The 16,057-nt window shown below is 40.7% G+C and overlaps 6 protein-coding genes across 6 annotated transcripts; 3 read left to right on the top strand and 3 right to left on the bottom strand.

Moving 5' to 3' along the window:
- Nucleotides 1–10: 10 nt before the first annotated feature.
- BCR41DRAFT_380153 (hypothetical protein) lies at nucleotides 11–1,719 on the top strand. Its single transcript, XM_022027248.1, has 3 exons — nucleotides 11–466; nucleotides 603–800; nucleotides 908–1,719. Exons 1-3 carry the CDS (start codon nucleotides 160–162, stop codon nucleotides 1,648–1,650), a joined length of 1,248 nt encoding a protein of 415 aa, XP_021884038.1. The 5' UTR covers nucleotides 11–159; the 3' UTR covers nucleotides 1,651–1,719.
- A 1,312-nt stretch (nucleotides 1,720–3,031) lies between these two features.
- BCR41DRAFT_419810 (hypothetical protein) lies at nucleotides 3,032–4,338 on the top strand. The gene is made up of 3 exons (XM_022029818.1): nucleotides 3,032–3,525; nucleotides 3,626–3,837; nucleotides 4,137–4,338. Exons 1-3 carry the CDS (start codon nucleotides 3,137–3,139, stop codon nucleotides 4,289–4,291), a joined length of 756 nt encoding a protein of 251 aa, XP_021884037.1. The 5' UTR covers nucleotides 3,032–3,136; the 3' UTR covers nucleotides 4,292–4,338.
- A 340-nt stretch (nucleotides 4,339–4,678) lies between these two features.
- Nucleotides 4,679–6,397, top strand: BCR41DRAFT_419809 (nucleotide-diphospho-sugar transferase; the record flags this gene model as incomplete). Its single annotated transcript, XM_022029817.1, has 5 exons — nucleotides 4,679–5,262; nucleotides 5,359–5,498; nucleotides 5,642–5,787; nucleotides 5,926–6,202; nucleotides 6,312–6,397. 5 exons carry the CDS (start codon nucleotides 4,679–4,681, stop codon nucleotides 6,395–6,397), a joined length of 1,233 nt encoding a protein of 410 aa, XP_021884036.1.
- Nucleotides 6,398–8,032: 1,635 nt separating this feature from the next.
- BCR41DRAFT_219424 (hypothetical protein) lies at nucleotides 8,033–10,857 on the bottom strand. The gene is made up of 2 exons (XM_022020002.1): nucleotides 9,941–10,857; nucleotides 8,033–9,821 (listed from the first exon to the last, which is right to left on the bottom strand). The coding sequence occupies exons 1-2, from the start codon at nucleotides 10,726–10,728 to the stop codon at nucleotides 8,297–8,299; spliced, it is 2,313 nt and encodes a 770-aa protein (XP_021884035.1). The 5' UTR covers nucleotides 10,729–10,857; the 3' UTR covers nucleotides 8,033–8,296.
- Nucleotide 10,858: 1 nt separating this feature from the next.
- BCR41DRAFT_219434 (hypothetical protein) lies at nucleotides 10,859–12,528 on the bottom strand. The gene is made up of 4 exons (XM_022020003.1): nucleotides 12,439–12,528; nucleotides 11,946–12,319; nucleotides 11,331–11,833; nucleotides 10,859–11,168 (listed from the first exon to the last, which is right to left on the bottom strand). The coding sequence occupies exons 2-4, from the start codon at nucleotides 12,298–12,300 to the stop codon at nucleotides 10,902–10,904; spliced, it is 1,125 nt and encodes a 374-aa protein (XP_021884034.1). The 5' UTR covers nucleotides 12,301–12,319; nucleotides 12,439–12,528; the 3' UTR covers nucleotides 10,859–10,901.
- Nucleotides 12,529–15,120: 2,592 nt separating this feature from the next.
- BCR41DRAFT_301293 (hypothetical protein) lies at nucleotides 15,121–15,522 on the bottom strand (the record flags this gene model as incomplete). The annotated part of the gene is made up of 2 exons (XM_022020616.1): nucleotides 15,121–15,378; nucleotides 15,469–15,522. Coding segments are annotated over 2 exons (312 nt in total), but the record flags the coding sequence as incomplete, so codon positions are not given.
- Between the last annotated feature and the right edge of the window lie 535 nt (nucleotides 15,523–16,057).

Genomic DNA, 16,057 nt, shown 5'->3' with positions numbered 1-16,057 from the left:
CTCCAGTTCTGGTTGCTTTGCCATGAGGTCCTGAAAAAAAAGTGCCTTTTGATTCAAGCCACAAACCCTAAAAATATAAACAAGAAGTGCTCTGTGCGTAAAAGTTTATAGAAGATCATTCCACTCCTCTTTCGTAAGGAAAAAGAATTCAAATCGACCATGGCGACCATCACTCCTGAGGCTCCAGCATTAACTGCTCTCATTGCTTCTATCAAGCAGAAGGACCCAAGTCTGGGTATTAAGAAGGTCTTGGCAGAGATTCAAACTCAAGAACCTACTTGGCTCGTGAGTGAGAAGCGTGTCAAAAAGTTGATGACCGAGGCTGGTATCGCCGTGGCCAGACCAGAGTCTGAGATGAATCTGGATCCTTCAGTCCCTGTCAGTCACATCGATACGGAGGTGGATGTCAGCGCATTGACCAATGGTCAAATCAAGGCCAAAATGATCAATAAAGTCGTTGGCAAAGGTACACGAACATATAGTTTTATACAGCTACAAAAACTCAAGTGCTCACTGGGAAAGGATAATAATAAAAACATAAACGATATCAGTACTCAATGGTCACCTAAAAGCAATTATTTGATATTATCTTTGGGGACTAGGTTTATTCGCGGCACAGGATCTTCCCAAAGGCAAGGAGGTTTTCAGGGAATTTCCTTTTGTCTACTTCCCCCCTATGAAGAGATACAATATGATCCGCAAAGGAGAAGCCTGCGGTCTTTGCGCACGTACCATCAAGTATGGAAGTCTTTTGATTTGTGCATGTCCAAGCTGTGGCAAGATCAAGTACTGTACAAAGGGTAATAAAATGATAATCTCTAATGCTATAACCAGGCAATGCTGTCAGTTATGATCGAAGGCACTTCGTTTATATTGAATATATATATACATATCACCGTTTATAAAGCTTGTAGGCAAAGTGCATGGGACAGCTCACATCGTTTCGAGTGCTTAGCCTTGAACCCGGCCATTAAAGATTACATCAACTACTGTGTCGAAGAAAACTGGAGCGCAGGCATGGGAGCACTTCGTTGCTATGAACGCATTTTGATCGCTAATGAGACATCGCCTGAGGAACTAGCATTGGTACTAAAGCACCTTGACGCGTTCGCCACTATCAGTCAGGAGGAACGCCAAAAGAAGGAGACCTCGTGGGATATGATGGGTGATCAAATACTGGAGATTTGGAATAAGGGCTTAAAATTGCTTATCCAAGGCTGCCAGTATCCGCTCAAGATCACTAGCAATAAAGCAGTAAACCCTGTCCTCACAAAGGCTCTACCGGACGATCTGAAAGATAGTCTCTTTACTATGGACACCTACCTTAAATTCATAGGACGGTATAATCTCAATAATCAGAGTGGAGGGATGTATCTCCTGCATTCTTCGTTGAACCATTCATGTCTCCCCAACACGGTTATTGATAATCCAGGTGCTGGAACTAGCTATGGTGTAAGTATTCGTCTAGCTAGGGATATCAAGCGAGACGAACAACTTCAGATCACATACTGTAACCCTCTCTGGAAAAGAGAGACACGACAGCAATACCTTCGTACAGAGTATCTCTTCACCTGCAAGTGCAAGCGCTGCACAGGGCCAGATGACAGCCTTCCTGAAGATCTCATGCGAGCATTGGAGGTTGATGAGTAATAATAATAATGACTAAACCGTGGCATGTCCAAGGATTTTGTAAGGCATTTACTTCGTTAGAAAGGTAGCAAAAAAAAAAAAAAAAAAAAACAAAACAAAACAAAATAAATAAATAAATAAGTCAAAAAGGCGTCGAATAAGTGATTTATTCGATTCAATGTAAAAAAATTCTTTCAAATAGATGAAAAACTCTTCACATGGCTTCTTATAAGATGACAAATGCCATTCTTTGTAAATCGCCTGAAGCCTGTTTGAAGTAAAATAGACGTGTTCTTAATGAATAAGTTGAATAACATACATCATTTGTGACGTATAGGCATGATCATACATCTACATACTCATAGAAGCGCCTGCCATCCACTAGAAAGGAATAGACAAAAAGAGTGGCTCTGCTTTTCCATTAAGTTTGCGGGATCACTAGCGGTTATTTACGGATGTCGGGCTGTTTACAAAAGTACTTTATTAAGCTAGACAATATCTAGAGAGTTCGCTCATCCGTATTCTTGCTCCAATCCAATGATGAGGCATACGCGCAAACCAACAAATATTCTTGTATATTATATATGACACATGTTGTCAATGCGAATAAAATGTATCCACCTTGTTGGTTTCAGTGCGAACCACAGCACAGCAACAATATGAATGAAGAACATACGGAAGGAGACAAGGATTAGGACAGGAATGTTTTCAAAGATTCAAGGTTCAGGGGAAGGGCCCATGCCCTGAGCTAAAACTAAACGTCGTTTGAAAGTAATACAAAGTCCATGTCCACGTCTCACGCTCTTTTTTTAGCCTTGACCTCTGTCTAGAATAAAATTCCTTTCTTTAGTGGATAATTCCTATCACCACGTTAAAAAAAAAAAAAAAAAAAAAAAGACACTCATACACTGTGGAAACACCAATATGTTCCCAAAAGACCCGGACCAATTGTTTTTTTTTCTGTAATAAAAAATAAGCTGATAGGCTTGTCCATGGTCCCCAGGTCAGCTCTTTTGTCTGCAGTGCTCTCTAGGTGTATCAAAAAGCCCAAAGGCATCCATGGGCAAATCAGGTGCAGTTTTTTTTTTTTTGTTGATGAAGCACAATGGAAAACAGCTGGTTGACGCCTTCAGGCTAATTATGTGGGACTATACTCTTCTTTGATCTGAGTAATGTTTTTTTATTTTATTTATTTTGTATTTGTAAACACTCAAAATGCCTTCCACCTATCTTACAAACATGTCCATGTACACTCTCTTTTTTCTCAAATGTTTCTTTGGCGCAAATGGATAGTAAAAACACTTGATTACTTTGAGGCGTTGACTTTTATCGTCAGGTATAAAAAAGGTACATCCTGGTATCATCATCCAAGTATATTTTTTTTTTTCCCTTCCTTGCTCATCTTTTATTTCTTTAGCCTATTGATGCATTAATACGGTATTCATTTTATTCTTCACATACACCAATACCACTGTCACTATTATTACTATAACAAAGCATTTAAGGGATGTCGCAATACCCCCCATTGACAGAGAAGGAGTTTGAGCTCGTCGAGGCGTACAACACAATCCTCAATGGCCCATTCGAAGACAAATATGAGGATAAATGGGAAGACGAACCATTTGACATTGCCCTAAAAGAATTCCAAGCCAGAGTACAGGAGATCGGATTTTCGAACCCATTTGAGTTTCTGGCGCGATACAACATCGATTCATACGAAACCATGCGAGCTCAGTTCAAGAAGGGTCCGGCCTTATGTTTCCGGCCAGGATGGAAGAGCCCTTTAATTGGAGAGTCTATCAATATAGAAGCTGTGCTTTCCAAATGTCATTATGTCTCCGGACCTTTGCTCGACACTCGTTGCAGGGTAGTAGTCATCGACTTTTGGGCAAAGTGGTAAGACTTGTTAACATATCATTTACCATAATATAAATTGAATTCCTCTCACCAATCTGATTTTTATTATTATTACTTTTTTTTATTAAAAATCCTTCAGGTGTGATCCATGTGTACAGGCTGGACCGGGACTATCAGATCTTGCGGATGAATTCAAGGATCGTATTGCAATAATTGGTATCCATAACGATAACATTTTCAGTTCTACAAATGAATACAACATTGAGGAACTAAACGACTTTTTGGAAGAGAATCAAGACGGATTCCGGTACACGATTTACATTGATAATGAGGAAGGATTCGCACGAGACAGTAAGTTGCACCAATCCTTTTCTTTTTTCTTTTTTTTTTTTTTATACACATTTACCCATGGTGAACAACATCGGGCTCAAGGGAAATGCCATTGCTACTGGATACAGGAGCTTTTCATGTGTGACAAAATTACCTTAGGAAATGAAATGCAGTATTTTTTTTGTCATCGTGCAACAACGTGTTTTTTTGCTCATCCATCTCTTTTTTCTAACTTGACTTGTATCACCCTATTTCCTTGTCGTATGATGTGATTGTCTAAATGTACGTTATCGTTCAAAAAAAAATAAAATAAAAAATAGATGTCTATAACCCAGGCGGCTATCGGGGGATTCCTTGTATACTATTGGTTGTCGATGGTGTCGTCAAATACGTAGGCTCTCCACAGGAATCCTTTCGGCCAACTTTAATGCAAGAACTGGAAACCATCGAGGCGGGACGTGCACGGGAAGAATAATAAGCACTCGTCTAATTTATCTTCATCCACTTTTTTTTATCATTTACATACAATAATTGTAATAAATAGATCAATGGCCGACATTGACCCTTTTTAAAAAAAGAAAAGCTCGAGCAAAGAAACTTAAAAGAATTACTAATATAGCTTTCCCTAGACGATTTTGGTACACCTGAGAATTCCAGAGGATGCTAATCAAGGGGAAATGAATGTGGGTTGTTTGTTACACATTGCTTGTAAGGGACAGTTTTATGCTGCCTTTTTTTTTTTTTTTTTTTTTTTTTTTTGTTTGTTTGTTTATTTCCTGACTTATATGTTTTTCAAGTGTTGTATTTTATTATGGGTACTGGTCGCTCTCACTCATTCAAGAAGGTTATAGTAATAATGATCATGCTGGCGGCCATATGCGGTGTCGTTAGCACTGAAATGGTCCCATCAGTCAAGGATTGTCTCATCGCAAAAGGGCAGCCATCAGAAGAGCGTATTGACACATCATTGGACAGCCATACGAAAAATTTCATTCAATTACAGGATACTGGGTCAATAACAGCAGCAACGCACGTTAGTGAGCCAGCAGATCGAATCAAGTTAGAGGAAGGAAAAACTGTACGCAATGTCGTCACGTTAAGCAAACCACCAAGGCCAATCATTCCGACGCGTAAAGCTAAAGCAACATTCATGATGTTAGTTCGAAACGAGGATCTGTATGGAGCTCTGCGCACAGTTCAACAGATTGAAGATCGGTTTAACTATCGGTATGAATATCCATATGTGTTCTTGAATGATAAACCATTTTCAGGTCATTTCAAAGAGAAGATGAGGAAGATGTCCAAGGCCGAGATGGTTTTTGCGCAGATACCGCATGAGCATTGGAGTTATCCAGCATGGATCTCACAGAAAAAAGCAGCGGAGACTAGGGAAAGAATGAAGAATGTTATTTATGGATCCAGTGAGAGCTACCGGCATATGTGCAGGTACTTTTTTTATTTTATTTTATTTTTTTAAAAAGAAAAAGAAAAGAGTCTTTGTTTTATGGGAAAGCCGAATTACGAACGAATCTTTTAAATTAGGTTTCAGTCGGGCTTCGTTGCTCAACATGAAGCTTTATTGGCATTCGATTACTTTTGGCGAATCGAGCCAGATGTGAAGTATTCGTGTGATGTTGATTTTGACCCATTCTTGTACATGCATGACAATAATAAGAAATACGGTACGGTAAAAAAAAAAAAAAAAAAAAAAAAGAGTTGCCAATATGTATTCGATAGAACATTATCGAACGTGTATAGGCGTATAAACCAGCTCCTGATCCTTTTTGCTGATCATCTCGCTGGATGCTTTATGTTCATGAAATAGCATTCACAATTTCTCTCTACGAGTACTCGGAGACAATTCGTGGGTTATGGAATGCCACCAAAATCTTTATGGAAAGAAACCCTCAGTTCATAGCTCGTAACAATGCTCTAAGCCTAATTTCTGATGACAAGGGCGGGACTTATAATGTAATATCTTTTTGTTAATCTCACTGTCACTTGAAGAGCGAAAAAAAAAAAAAAAAAAAAAGGCTATGGTTTTTGTAATCAACGTTCAATTTCACATACAAGGATGCTCACATCCCTACACTCCACATTCATATTTAGAACTGTCATTTCTGGTCCAATTTTGAGATTGTAGACGCGCGTTGGATGCGTAGTGAAGCATTCCAAGCATATTTTGATCACCTTGATCACCAAGGTGGCTTCTTTTATGAACGTTGGGGTGATGCGCCGGTTCATACGATTGCCGCAGTGTTATTACTGCCTATTAACCAGATTCATTTCTTTCGAGAAATTGGATACTATCATGAGCCGTTTCACAATTGCCCAGCAGAACCTCATTTGCAGTTGAAGTGCCATTGCGATCCGGAATTAAATGCGAGTATGTTCTCCCTCAATATGTTGCTTAGGGCATGTGGGGTACATGCCAAGAAAAAAAAAACAGAGCTTGCTTCTAAATGCTCACCTTCATCTCCTTTCTTCTTTATTAGATCTTGAGCGTTTTACATGCACTAGCAAGTTTCTGGACCTGGCAGGAGAGGAAAGGATAGTTTTTCCCGAGGAAGTAGATGACTAGAGAGAAGAAAAAGAGAAATAATAAACAGAACTTGGGAACTGATGCCAAAACAATGGTAGCGATAGTAGAATCAATAAAATGACCCTTTCATAGATCGCCAGCCAAGACCAGAAAAAAGAAGAAATGGTGGTCACTCGAGTAACGCTTACGTTAGCAATGGCATTGTCCTTCATTTTGCTTTTATTCTGCCCTAGATATCTAGACATCTGCGCCCAAGGGCTGAGGGTATATATATAACTTGCGTTTCATTATTATGAAAAGGATCCAGAGTAGTCTTCTCTTTACATCATATTATGGATAAGCTAATTGGTCGATAAATAAATGGCGAAGCTTTTTTTTTTTTTTTATTTTTTTCTCGCGATGAATTCACGTATAAATGTTCCCATCATAAAAAATAAATCATAAACCGTAACTCTTCAATCTAACTCACATTCCTCACCAAACTTACCAATTAAACAGTTTTTCTCTTCGCTTTTTAATTATGACCGGGAATCCAGAAGAATTGAAGGATCCAACTGAGCGGGATGTGAATATCCAGAATATCTTCATACCGCTCATTATTTTACCTTTCCAAGGTAAAGACGACGAGGACTGGGATGACGATGTATTCTGGGCTGCGGTCGAGACCTCTAAGGGTCAAGCCAGGGGGCACTTGGGCGAAAACCATGAAGGAACAGATCCTCTAGAGGCCTTGAGCAAATTTGGCTTCAAAACGTATGAGTTCGTACGAGATCTTCTAAGAACCGGACTGGAAAAGTGATCTATTAGGGCAGGCCTTGGATGTTAAGGATATCCTTAACCATTATAAACACATCTCTGGCCCGGAATACACAGGGAAGGAGGAGATTGTTGTCCTAGACTTTTGGGCTTCATGGTATAAGGGACTATTTCTTATACACATGTAATTTTCAAAGGTGCGATCCCTGCATTCAGTCTGCTCCCGAACTTTCTGATTTGGCTGAAAAGCATGCTGGCTTGTGGCTGTGGTGGGCGTGAACAATAAAGGCATGTTTCAGCAAAAAGGGCATGACGTTGAAGTGACCAAGGCTTTCCTTGAAGGAAAGAGGAACATTTTTAGACACACTCTTGTCATCGATAACGAAGACCATGCGATGCAAAGTAAGTTTAAGGACAATGTATAAATATCTATAATGGGAAAGGACAAAGATATTTTTCCTATCAAACGAATGTCCTGTTGTAGAATCAGAATCAGAATAGCAGATATTAGAGCCTTGTTCATGCATTAGTCAAATCAATGACCTTGATACGCTTTTTTTTTATTCTTCAGATGCTTACATGAAAGCAGGGTATGAGGCTATCCCTTGTCTGGCCCTAGTCGCCAATGGGTTGTTGTGTACGTTGGAAGTCCTGGGGAGAATTTTGATGTGGAGCTTAACAAGCTACTGGACTCACAAACTTAGATTTAGATCAATAAAAAATAACACGTACTCGTTTATGTCTGATATGATTGACACTTTACGTCGTAAGATCAATCGTACTTTTTACCCATTTCACAAAAGACAAGAGGAGGAAAAAAATATTTTTTTAATCACTACGAACGCCACAGTGGTAGTGGAGCATACTCTCTTGACGAATACTCACTAAGAGTCTATTACTCTATCCCACTTATCAGTTGTGCACAAGCCTTGTAAGTGGGTAACCATTCTTTCTTCTATCAAATAAGGCTGACAATGCTTGTGCGAATATTTATTCTACATGAGATTAGGGGTGCTGTCTATTCTAATGAAAAAAAGAAAAAGAAGTGGAGTAAAAGCTAATAAGATATCCATAGAAAACGATTTCGTGTTTGTCGAATATTGAATGAAGCAAATAAAAAAAAAATTAAAAGAAAAAAAAAACATCATTAAAGCAAATTAAAGCAAGTAGACAGTTCAAAAATTAAAATCCACCCATGCGAGCCTTCTTAGGCTTGAGTTTCTCTCCTTCTTTCGACTTGTTCATCGCCTTATCCTTGGGCTTCGTCTTCTTGATTCCTGAAGATGTACCCATAATGGGTTGGCTTGCCCCCCAGATTGCAGATCGATCTGTTGTCTCCAGCGACTCAAAACTTCCACCTTTCTCCACAGGAAGGCTGAGTGCAGGCTGTGACATAGACATGGATTGGCTAGAGCCAAAGCTCAGTCCATCCTGAGTTAATGTGCTATCCTCGTTACCCCACAAGTGTCCGTTCCTCTCTTGTGAAAGACTCTGTGATTGACTCTTGGCCTTGATCTTGCTTTTCGCCGCGAGGCGATCCACGCGGCTCGGGGTCTCAAATACGTCGAGAGATAATGAGTCTCCTTCCGCTGAGGTTGTGGACGGTGCTGTTGCTGAAACGGATCCCTTTAACGGTTTAGCCTTCATAGAGCTTAGTTGTTTCTGCTGCTGCTGTGATCTCATCTTCGACTGTGATAATTGAGAAGCCGAGACCACTGTTGGTAACGAAAACACACCATCTTCATCCGCCTCCACATGCGAATAACTAGCACTAAAGGGATTTGTAATGATACCCGTCCCGATCATAGGCATCGAGGAAGAGCCCAATGCATTGACATTATAAGAAAGGTCATTCATCCGAGCCGATTTGATTTTCTGAGCACGTTTCTCTCGTTTCCGACGCATCTTCAACAGTCGTTCTTCATGTTCTCTAGCCTCATCCGAGTTCATGGCTTCACCATCGTCATCATCTCCTGCTGCCCTACTATCAGCAAACTCTTCTGGTAATTTATAAACGTACTTGGCCGGATTCTCCCCTAGTATCCACTCATTTAGTACAGATCTACATTTAGATGAGAGAGTGACAGCTGATGGTCCTTTGGATTGCTCCGGCTGTGACGTTGTATCTTGAAAGAGATATTGAAACGTTGGAAGCTCTGTTGTTGCTGTTTTCTGACCACTCGTTATCTCTGGTTCCACTGTTCGAATGACCACTGTTGAACACAGGGTCAAATCTTGAGCCAACCTCTTTATTGTCCTACTTCGAGTCTGTCGCGATTCCAATGAAGGCCATTCAGCATACTGTACAGCATCATCTCCATTACCACCCACTATTCTGTGTACAGTATGTTCGTTGTTAGTAGTATTAGTAGGCGGAATGTTCATGTTCGCCAACCGGCTCGAGAGGGTACTCTCTTCCCTTGATTCTTCGTCTTGATACAGTTCCAACGAGACACTTTCAGGGAAGGGGTACATTTCTTTAAGGAGCGTTGCAATCGCATCTGCGTTGGATTCCGAATCTCGTAGTAAGGTATCTACTTTTCGGCCGAAAATAGGCCATATCTTCCTGACTTGACGATGAATGATCTCTCCTCCGGCCGTTGCCTCATAAGGATCCATATTAATGTTTTGCATAACTCCTTGTGCAATCACGTCCCGCTCAAAGGTAGGCAAATTGATACATTCGATCTCTTCCAATAAAGCATAGCTACAAGCATAAATGAATGGGGGGCGGCTTACAAGTTAAACAGCCGTAATTTTGAAAAAGATACTCACATAAATGCGTCTTTCAAAAACAAAAACAAAAAAAAAAAATAGGCTCCTTACATATCCTTGGGAGTGGTACTGTTGTTGATTATCTCCATGGCACTGGTAATCTTCTTGTCAATATTAACGGAGTCTGTATTTGTTGAAGCGTCCCAATCGACCGAGGCGTGCTCCTGGAGTTTAGAGAAAAACGAGCGTAAATCCATATCCACGTGTGCATGGACATCGCCTTTAGTTAACTGCACTTTATCTGCTAAATCTTGAGCCTCCTTAACACCCTTTCTCCAAGGTGCTACGTGCGCCTCTGCAGTTGCAATCATTCTGTCGATTATCACATCTTCATTAGTAGGTATTTCTTTACTCCCTTCATTCTCCTTCTCTTTGTCCACCTCAGACACCTTAGTCATCAGGTCAAATGCGATTCCAGTTGAAAGTTCATTCCCCGAGGTTGCATCTACTCTCCGATGTACATCAGTGTCAAAGTTTTCAAGAATTGAATCTCTCAATACAGCGTTGTTTTCTGCCTCTATATCCTCCTTGGTCCGTATTTCAAAATCCTGAGAATACACAGCACCCGTCAGCGCATATTGTACCAAAGAGAATTTCGAAATGCTTTTCTGTATCGAGTCTGAAACATCATTATCGTTATCTTCATCAAACTCGCTATCGTCGAAAACATGATCTGGAATGATAGCAAGTCCTAACAGTGGAGGCTTAACAGCATGTTCCATCGCCCCATCTGCTCTCTCTCTAATGTTATTACGTTTAAGTGGATCTCGGAGCGAGCTGGTGTTGACATATTGTGAATGCGATTGGAATGAGGGTAACTCCTGTGCGCGCCCCTGCATGGACAATAGCCCCAGGTCCGTCTTATTTGAACCAAGTGAGATGTTGTAAGCAAGGATGTCTGCATTGCGTCTACTCCATATCAGAACTGTCGCTATAGGTATCAAAAAGATAAAAGAAATTCAATCAAGACTAGATTTACGGATTTACGACAAACTGATCAAATGCAAATCAATCATAGAAAGGAGAGGAAAATCTTACAGTAATTTTTGCCTTCTGATACAAGGTCCATAGCTTTTATTCCACATGGCATAAAACGATCCATTTGGTGCGCCCATGAAATGAGGGGCCTTTTCGCATATCGTTGGTCAATACACGCAACTTGGTGTGACGTAGCGATATAGGTCTGAAAGGGAGCTAACTGAAGCGCCTGATCCTCTTGAATTGCACGAATAGTTTCTCCTATCCTTGGTGTAAAGAGGTACGTCTGGGTTGCCTTGCGCTGTGAATATATTAATATAAACAACATCCACACACCCAAAAAAAAAAAAAAAAAAAAAAAAAAAAAAAATTAAAATCGGAAACTTAGTCAGCCCTCAGATCAGTCAAATACTGATCTTAATGCTTATATGTCATAATTAAGGTCAAACGAATTTACTCTTACTTCCACTCTAAAGTCAACCAAATCAAGTGATTTCCTGGACGCCGTTATCAGCTGCGAAGGATGAGCTCCCCAGGTACAACTCTGCCAAGGGTCATGATCCTGTGTAGTAGCGTCTGAGGAAAATGTTGGATCCGCATCACGAATGATGGTTACTTTTGATGAAGAGTCTGTCGATCCTGTAAGCATTGTACTATATTCACCTTCATCGTCACTGTCGTATAACACCATACTATAGTCGTCCAAGTCATCAAAAGTCCTGCCACTAGATAAGATGGTTGGAGTCCATAAAGCAATTCTTCCTCTGTCGCCCATGAAAGCATATGTATTGGGGGTATAAGGAGACATGGCGGCATGGATCGTCACGTCAGTGCAGTTAGAAGGTCTTGTTGAAATCTGGGCCATTTTGCTGATATAGTCGGGTTCGACTCTATAAATTTCTGTAGGAACATCTTTCTTTGGCGCAAGAATGGCCACGCTTTCCCTCGTACGGACCAGGAATTGCTCTATCTCGTGATAATAGTGAAAAATAGAAATGAAAATGGATTCATAGATGCTCTTCTACTGCTTTTCATGAAAAATAAATTAAAAGCCTGTATCCACTATTTCTTCTATTACCATCAGGAGGCCCCATTCGTGATGTTGTGGAAGGTGTAGCCACTTGACAGATGGGTGAGAGAAATGACATCAGTGACGACCTTGGTCTAATCATACGGTAAGGAGGTTGAGGATGTTGTTGAAATGATGATGATGATGATAATTGCTTTCGTGCAATCAGTGTGATGCCGACATCTGTCCCTCTATCCCCTTCAGGTGTGATAATTACTGGCAAATCCACAAATCGTCCTGTAGCGCAAAGATTTCCCAAGAATGGATCATAGTATGAAAGGTCGAAATCCTCCTGGTCTGACTCTGCTATCAACTCTGGGAGGAGTTCATTGGAAAAGTCGTATTCCTGAAGTTCTGATCCCATATAGAGTAGCTAAATCCCACTCCAACAGTAACAAAAAAAACCCCCCCCCCTGGATCAGTATTTTAGGTAACTCGGCCTTGGATATACTTGAGAATAAAAAAAGGGGGAGAGAGGGAGATTGGTAAAGGATTGCTCTACCTTTTTTGCTATTGTTGCATTGGTGGTGCTTTGGTATCTTTTAGATGCATATGAATACTTTGTTGAAATCGGCTTGGGCTCCCAATGACGTACCCGCGGTAGCATCTGTGTCAAAGGTGACGATCGGCAATATACAAACTCTGATCAAGGAGTAGAAAAAAACAAAAAAGAATGGAGTATATATAAATATTATGAATACTACGTGAGTATAAATTCATTTGGTTGTATCTGCTTGTATCGTCAAGCACTTTTAGTAACCTGAAGCTGTTTAGTGCTAACCATGTATGTCTCGTGCAAAAGTCCAGCTCTGCTGAAATGGGTTAAAGGAGGCCCCACCAATGAGACCAAAATCGAGTATGCCTGCATGCTGCGCTACCTGCTGGGGCCATGTTAGGCTTGGGGCTGCTGCACCGTGTCGATGGCGTCGGTGCATGGTCGCATTGTTAGTTTGTTGCTGGAATGGTGTTTTGATAAAGTTTTTTTTTTTTTTTTTTTTTTTTTTTTTTGGAAATCGACAAATTAAAAAATTAGGTGACTGCGAAACTAGGCAACTGCCTCAAGAGGTGGCTTCATTGAGCACCATAAATAAACAAGTAACATAAATAAGCAGCAACTTGAGTTCACTTCACTAATCTGTGGGTGGCAAGAGTGCGGATAGTACTTTAGTCAATGAAAGTCTTTATTCCATTTAGTGATCGGTATCAGATGTTTTTTACCAAGAAAATACGAATAGACCCACCGGATATCAAAATGTGGCTCGTATTTATTTATTTTTACCATTGAGTCCCTGCTTCCATTTTCTTCAGGGTCTTTGCTTTCGCCGCTTCCGTTTATTGTATCTGTCCAAATTAAAAAAAAAAAAAAAAAAAAAAAAAAAAAAAATTATGCCTGCCACACGTTCGGTATCTACTGTCCCTACCACAGGTCGGTTATCTGCCAAGCGCTCTCACTCTGTTTATGGCGGCTCGAACCACTCAGAAACCGTTCCTTCATCGAGCGGCTCCATATTGAATGTATGACGCAACATCTGAGCATGGAGATCCCGGCAGGCTGTGCCGTGTACCATCTAAGCAGGAGCTAGCAGACCAGCAAGCGGAGAATGCGGAGGATGAAAAGAAGCTATATGACAGGATCTACAGCTCCATTGACGAGTGCGCCCTACTTGGTTTCCTTGAGCAGGTGAGAGAATGGGAAAAGAAAGAACAGGAGGAAAGAAGACGTAAAGAAGAAGCAGCAGAAGCTGAGCTTGCAGTCAAGCTTGGCTGCGTGGTTTGCATGAACACAAGTTGCTCTTCTCAACACTGCTGTGTTTGTCCTACACAGGAGGATTATAAGCTAGAGCTTTCCCAGATGCAGGAGACTTGGCTCCCTCGACTACACCAAGCTTATACCATCAAGCTGCTACTGAGCTCACCACTTCAACTCCTCCACCAGTCTACCTTGAACCAAAGGCTCTTTTGCAAAAGAGAGGTAAAGACCATATATATCACGCTATAGCCAAAATAGCCCCTGTACACACATATTGCCCCAAAAGGTTGAAGAGCCAAGCTTTGGATATCAATAAATTCCTCTACTCTATCCACCTAAAGACTTGAATGGCCATAACCCTGTAGCTGCTTTTCATAGGTCTTGTGTTTTTTTAAATAGTTGCCTGAAGGAAATGACTTCGCCCAAGACCAATAAAAATAAGTTATACATAAATTAAACCGCAACATGACATGAACATTGGAAACGTAAAAAGTAACAAGAGGTCAGTGCAGCATTATAGAACCTAGTTATTTTAAAGCATTACGCACCAATCAGGGGACTCCATTCACCTATTGTTTGTCGTGGGCGATGGTGAGTTTGCTCAAGTCATGGCGAGATACTCTCTACCAATGATTTATTTCTCTTAAAGAAAATGTAACAACGACAAATCAGATAGCACACTTTATTAATAGAAAGCGGCATTGACCAAGTTTTTTTTATATTCGGTGATAGGTAAAATCACTTGGACCGAATATCGCATGAGCTGATGAATGGTGCAAGAACGTTGGGAACTTAACTGGTCACGTCATCGTATGCCGCAGTTGCTACCAGGAGCGTAATTGTGATCACAATGGTGCAGACAACATAGCTCCTGAGCTATGTCGGCCGTAAAACTCGCGCTTCGTGGAGAATCGACACAGTTTTATGGCAATATTAGATTTGTGGTCCATGGAAGCATTTATTTAAACATGCTGAGACAGCTACTGATAAACTGATAAAAGTACAAAGAATGGAGCTAAAGGCATACAATGTAGTAGGAGCTATTCAATCCTCCATCACTCCTGACTCTTGGTCTGTCGTAGCTGATGGTTTTATACCATGCTGCTCTTGATATCGGATCATAGCTTGGATCTCGCGAAGCAAAAAATCTGCCTCAGATTGCAATGGATGAATGGGTCGACGTTGATAAGGGTTGAAATGGGTGACCACATGTCGAGGAGCTTGTTTCTTCTTCTGAGACCCGCACAATGCTGGTTCTGCATGGATTGATCGAATTCGTGGAGAACCAACTACAACTTTACTTGCCAGTTCCTCGTCGCTGATTATCATGTCAGGATGCATTTTGGTAGTGTGAGTCTAGCACGAGCAGGTTGAAGATTTGTCAGGGAAAATCAAGTAAAATTCAAACAGTGGAAATGTTAGTTGATATCTATACTAAAAAATAAACGACTGCGCCAAAGCGAGATAGTAGTATAATAATACACATTTGTGCCGCAGTAACTGCCAACCAACCTTTAGATTTCCAAATTGGTTAAATGTTTTGCCGCAGTCAGCAAGAGGACATAGAAAGCGTTTAACCTGGTCGTGGATACGTTCATGTGTCTTCAAATTACCGAGTTGAGTAAAGGTCTTGTCACAGCCAGGATACATGCATTTAAATGGGCGTTCGCCAGTATGCTTCCGCTCGTGAGTCTGTGAAATAGCCATGCAAGAAAGTTACATTCAGATCAATGGGGCTAAAGCAGAGGTCAACGTTGAGCGAAATTGAAATCATAGTAATACCTTCAGATTTCCGAGTTGCGTGAATGATCGTTCGCATCCGTCGAACCGACATACCTAAATAGCATAAGAAATAGCATGTGCACACACAAAAAAAAGAAAGGAAAAGAAAAGAAAGAAAAACAGAAGAAAAATCATACGAAACAAATTGCAGCCCCAATACAACCAAATAGCCATCGGTGTTGATCCATCGACAAAGCACCAGTGCAAATGATTATTTATCGACACGGTCGAAAGGAGGCCAGATAAACGGTAACAAAGCACAAAAATTGTGTGAAATCGCACACAAAGCAACAGCGCAAAGAACCAACAGCCCCAGCCACCCAAAGACGAAGCAAGCGTAAAAGGACCAAGGTTCAACAAGAAATGATTTGTAAAGGAAAAATGGAACAATGGACCCCAAGGTCAAGAAGCACAATCCAATACCAATAGGTAGCAAGTAAAAGTGAACCGAATTACAAAAAAAATCAACGCACCAACAGTCCAAAAAAAAAAAAAAAAAAAAAAAAAAAGCGAAGCATATTTTATGGACAGTAAAGGAAAGAGAAATAGACCGTGAGTCGTCAAAATATAGATACGTTCGTCAAACATT

This window comes from Lobosporangium transversale, assembly GCF_002105155.1.
Source record: "Lobosporangium transversale strain NRRL 3116 chromosome Unknown BCR41scaffold_7, whole genome shotgun sequence".
NCBI classification, from domain to species: Eukaryota; Fungi; Mortierellomycota; class Mortierellomycetes; order Mortierellales; family Mortierellaceae; genus Lobosporangium; species Lobosporangium transversale.
This window is presented reverse-complemented; position numbering and strand designations above follow the sequence as displayed.

Excerpts from the sequence above, each read along its gene's own strand:
- BCR41DRAFT_380153 (XM_022027248.1), top strand. The coding sequence starts at position 160 with ATGGCGACCATCACTCCTGAGGCTCCAGCATTAACTGCTCTCATTGCT. Across the intron at positions 467-602 it reads CAATAAAGTCGTTGGCAAAG|GTTTATTCGCGGCACAGGAT; the intron begins GTACACGAACAT and ends TTTGGGGACTAG. Across the intron at positions 801-907 it reads GATCAAGTACTGTACAAAGG|CTTGTAGGCAAAGTGCATGG; the intron begins GTAATAAAATGA and ends CCGTTTATAAAG.
- BCR41DRAFT_419810 (XM_022029818.1), top strand. The coding sequence starts at position 3,137 with ATGTCGCAATACCCCCCATTGACAGAGAAGGAGTTTGAGCTCGTCGAG. Across the intron at positions 3,526-3,625 it reads ATCGACTTTTGGGCAAAGTG|GTGTGATCCATGTGTACAGG; the intron begins GTAAGACTTGTT and ends AAAATCCTTCAG. Across the intron at positions 3,838-4,136 it reads GGAAGGATTCGCACGAGACA|ATGTCTATAACCCAGGCGGC; the intron begins GTAAGTTGCACC and ends AATAAAAAATAG.
- BCR41DRAFT_219424 (XM_022020002.1), bottom strand. The coding sequence starts at position 10,728 with ATGCAGGGGCGCGCACAGGAGTTACCCTCATTCCAATCGCATTCACAA. Across the intron at positions 9,822-9,940 it reads AGTACCACTCCCAAGGATAT|CTATGCTTTATTGGAAGAGA; the intron begins GTAAGGAGCCTA and ends TTATGCTTGTAG.
- BCR41DRAFT_219434 (XM_022020003.1), bottom strand. The coding sequence starts at position 12,300 with ATGGGATCAGAACTTCAGGAATACGACTTTTCCAATGAACTCCTCCCA. Across the intron at positions 11,834-11,945 it reads ACGAATGGGGCCTCCTGATG|AGCAATTCCTGGTCCGTACG; the intron begins GTAATAGAAGAA and ends ATCACGAGATAG. Across the intron at positions 11,169-11,330 it reads TGGTTGACTTTAGAGTGGAA|CGCAAGGCAACCCAGACGTA; the intron begins GTAAGAGTAAAT and ends ATATATTCACAG.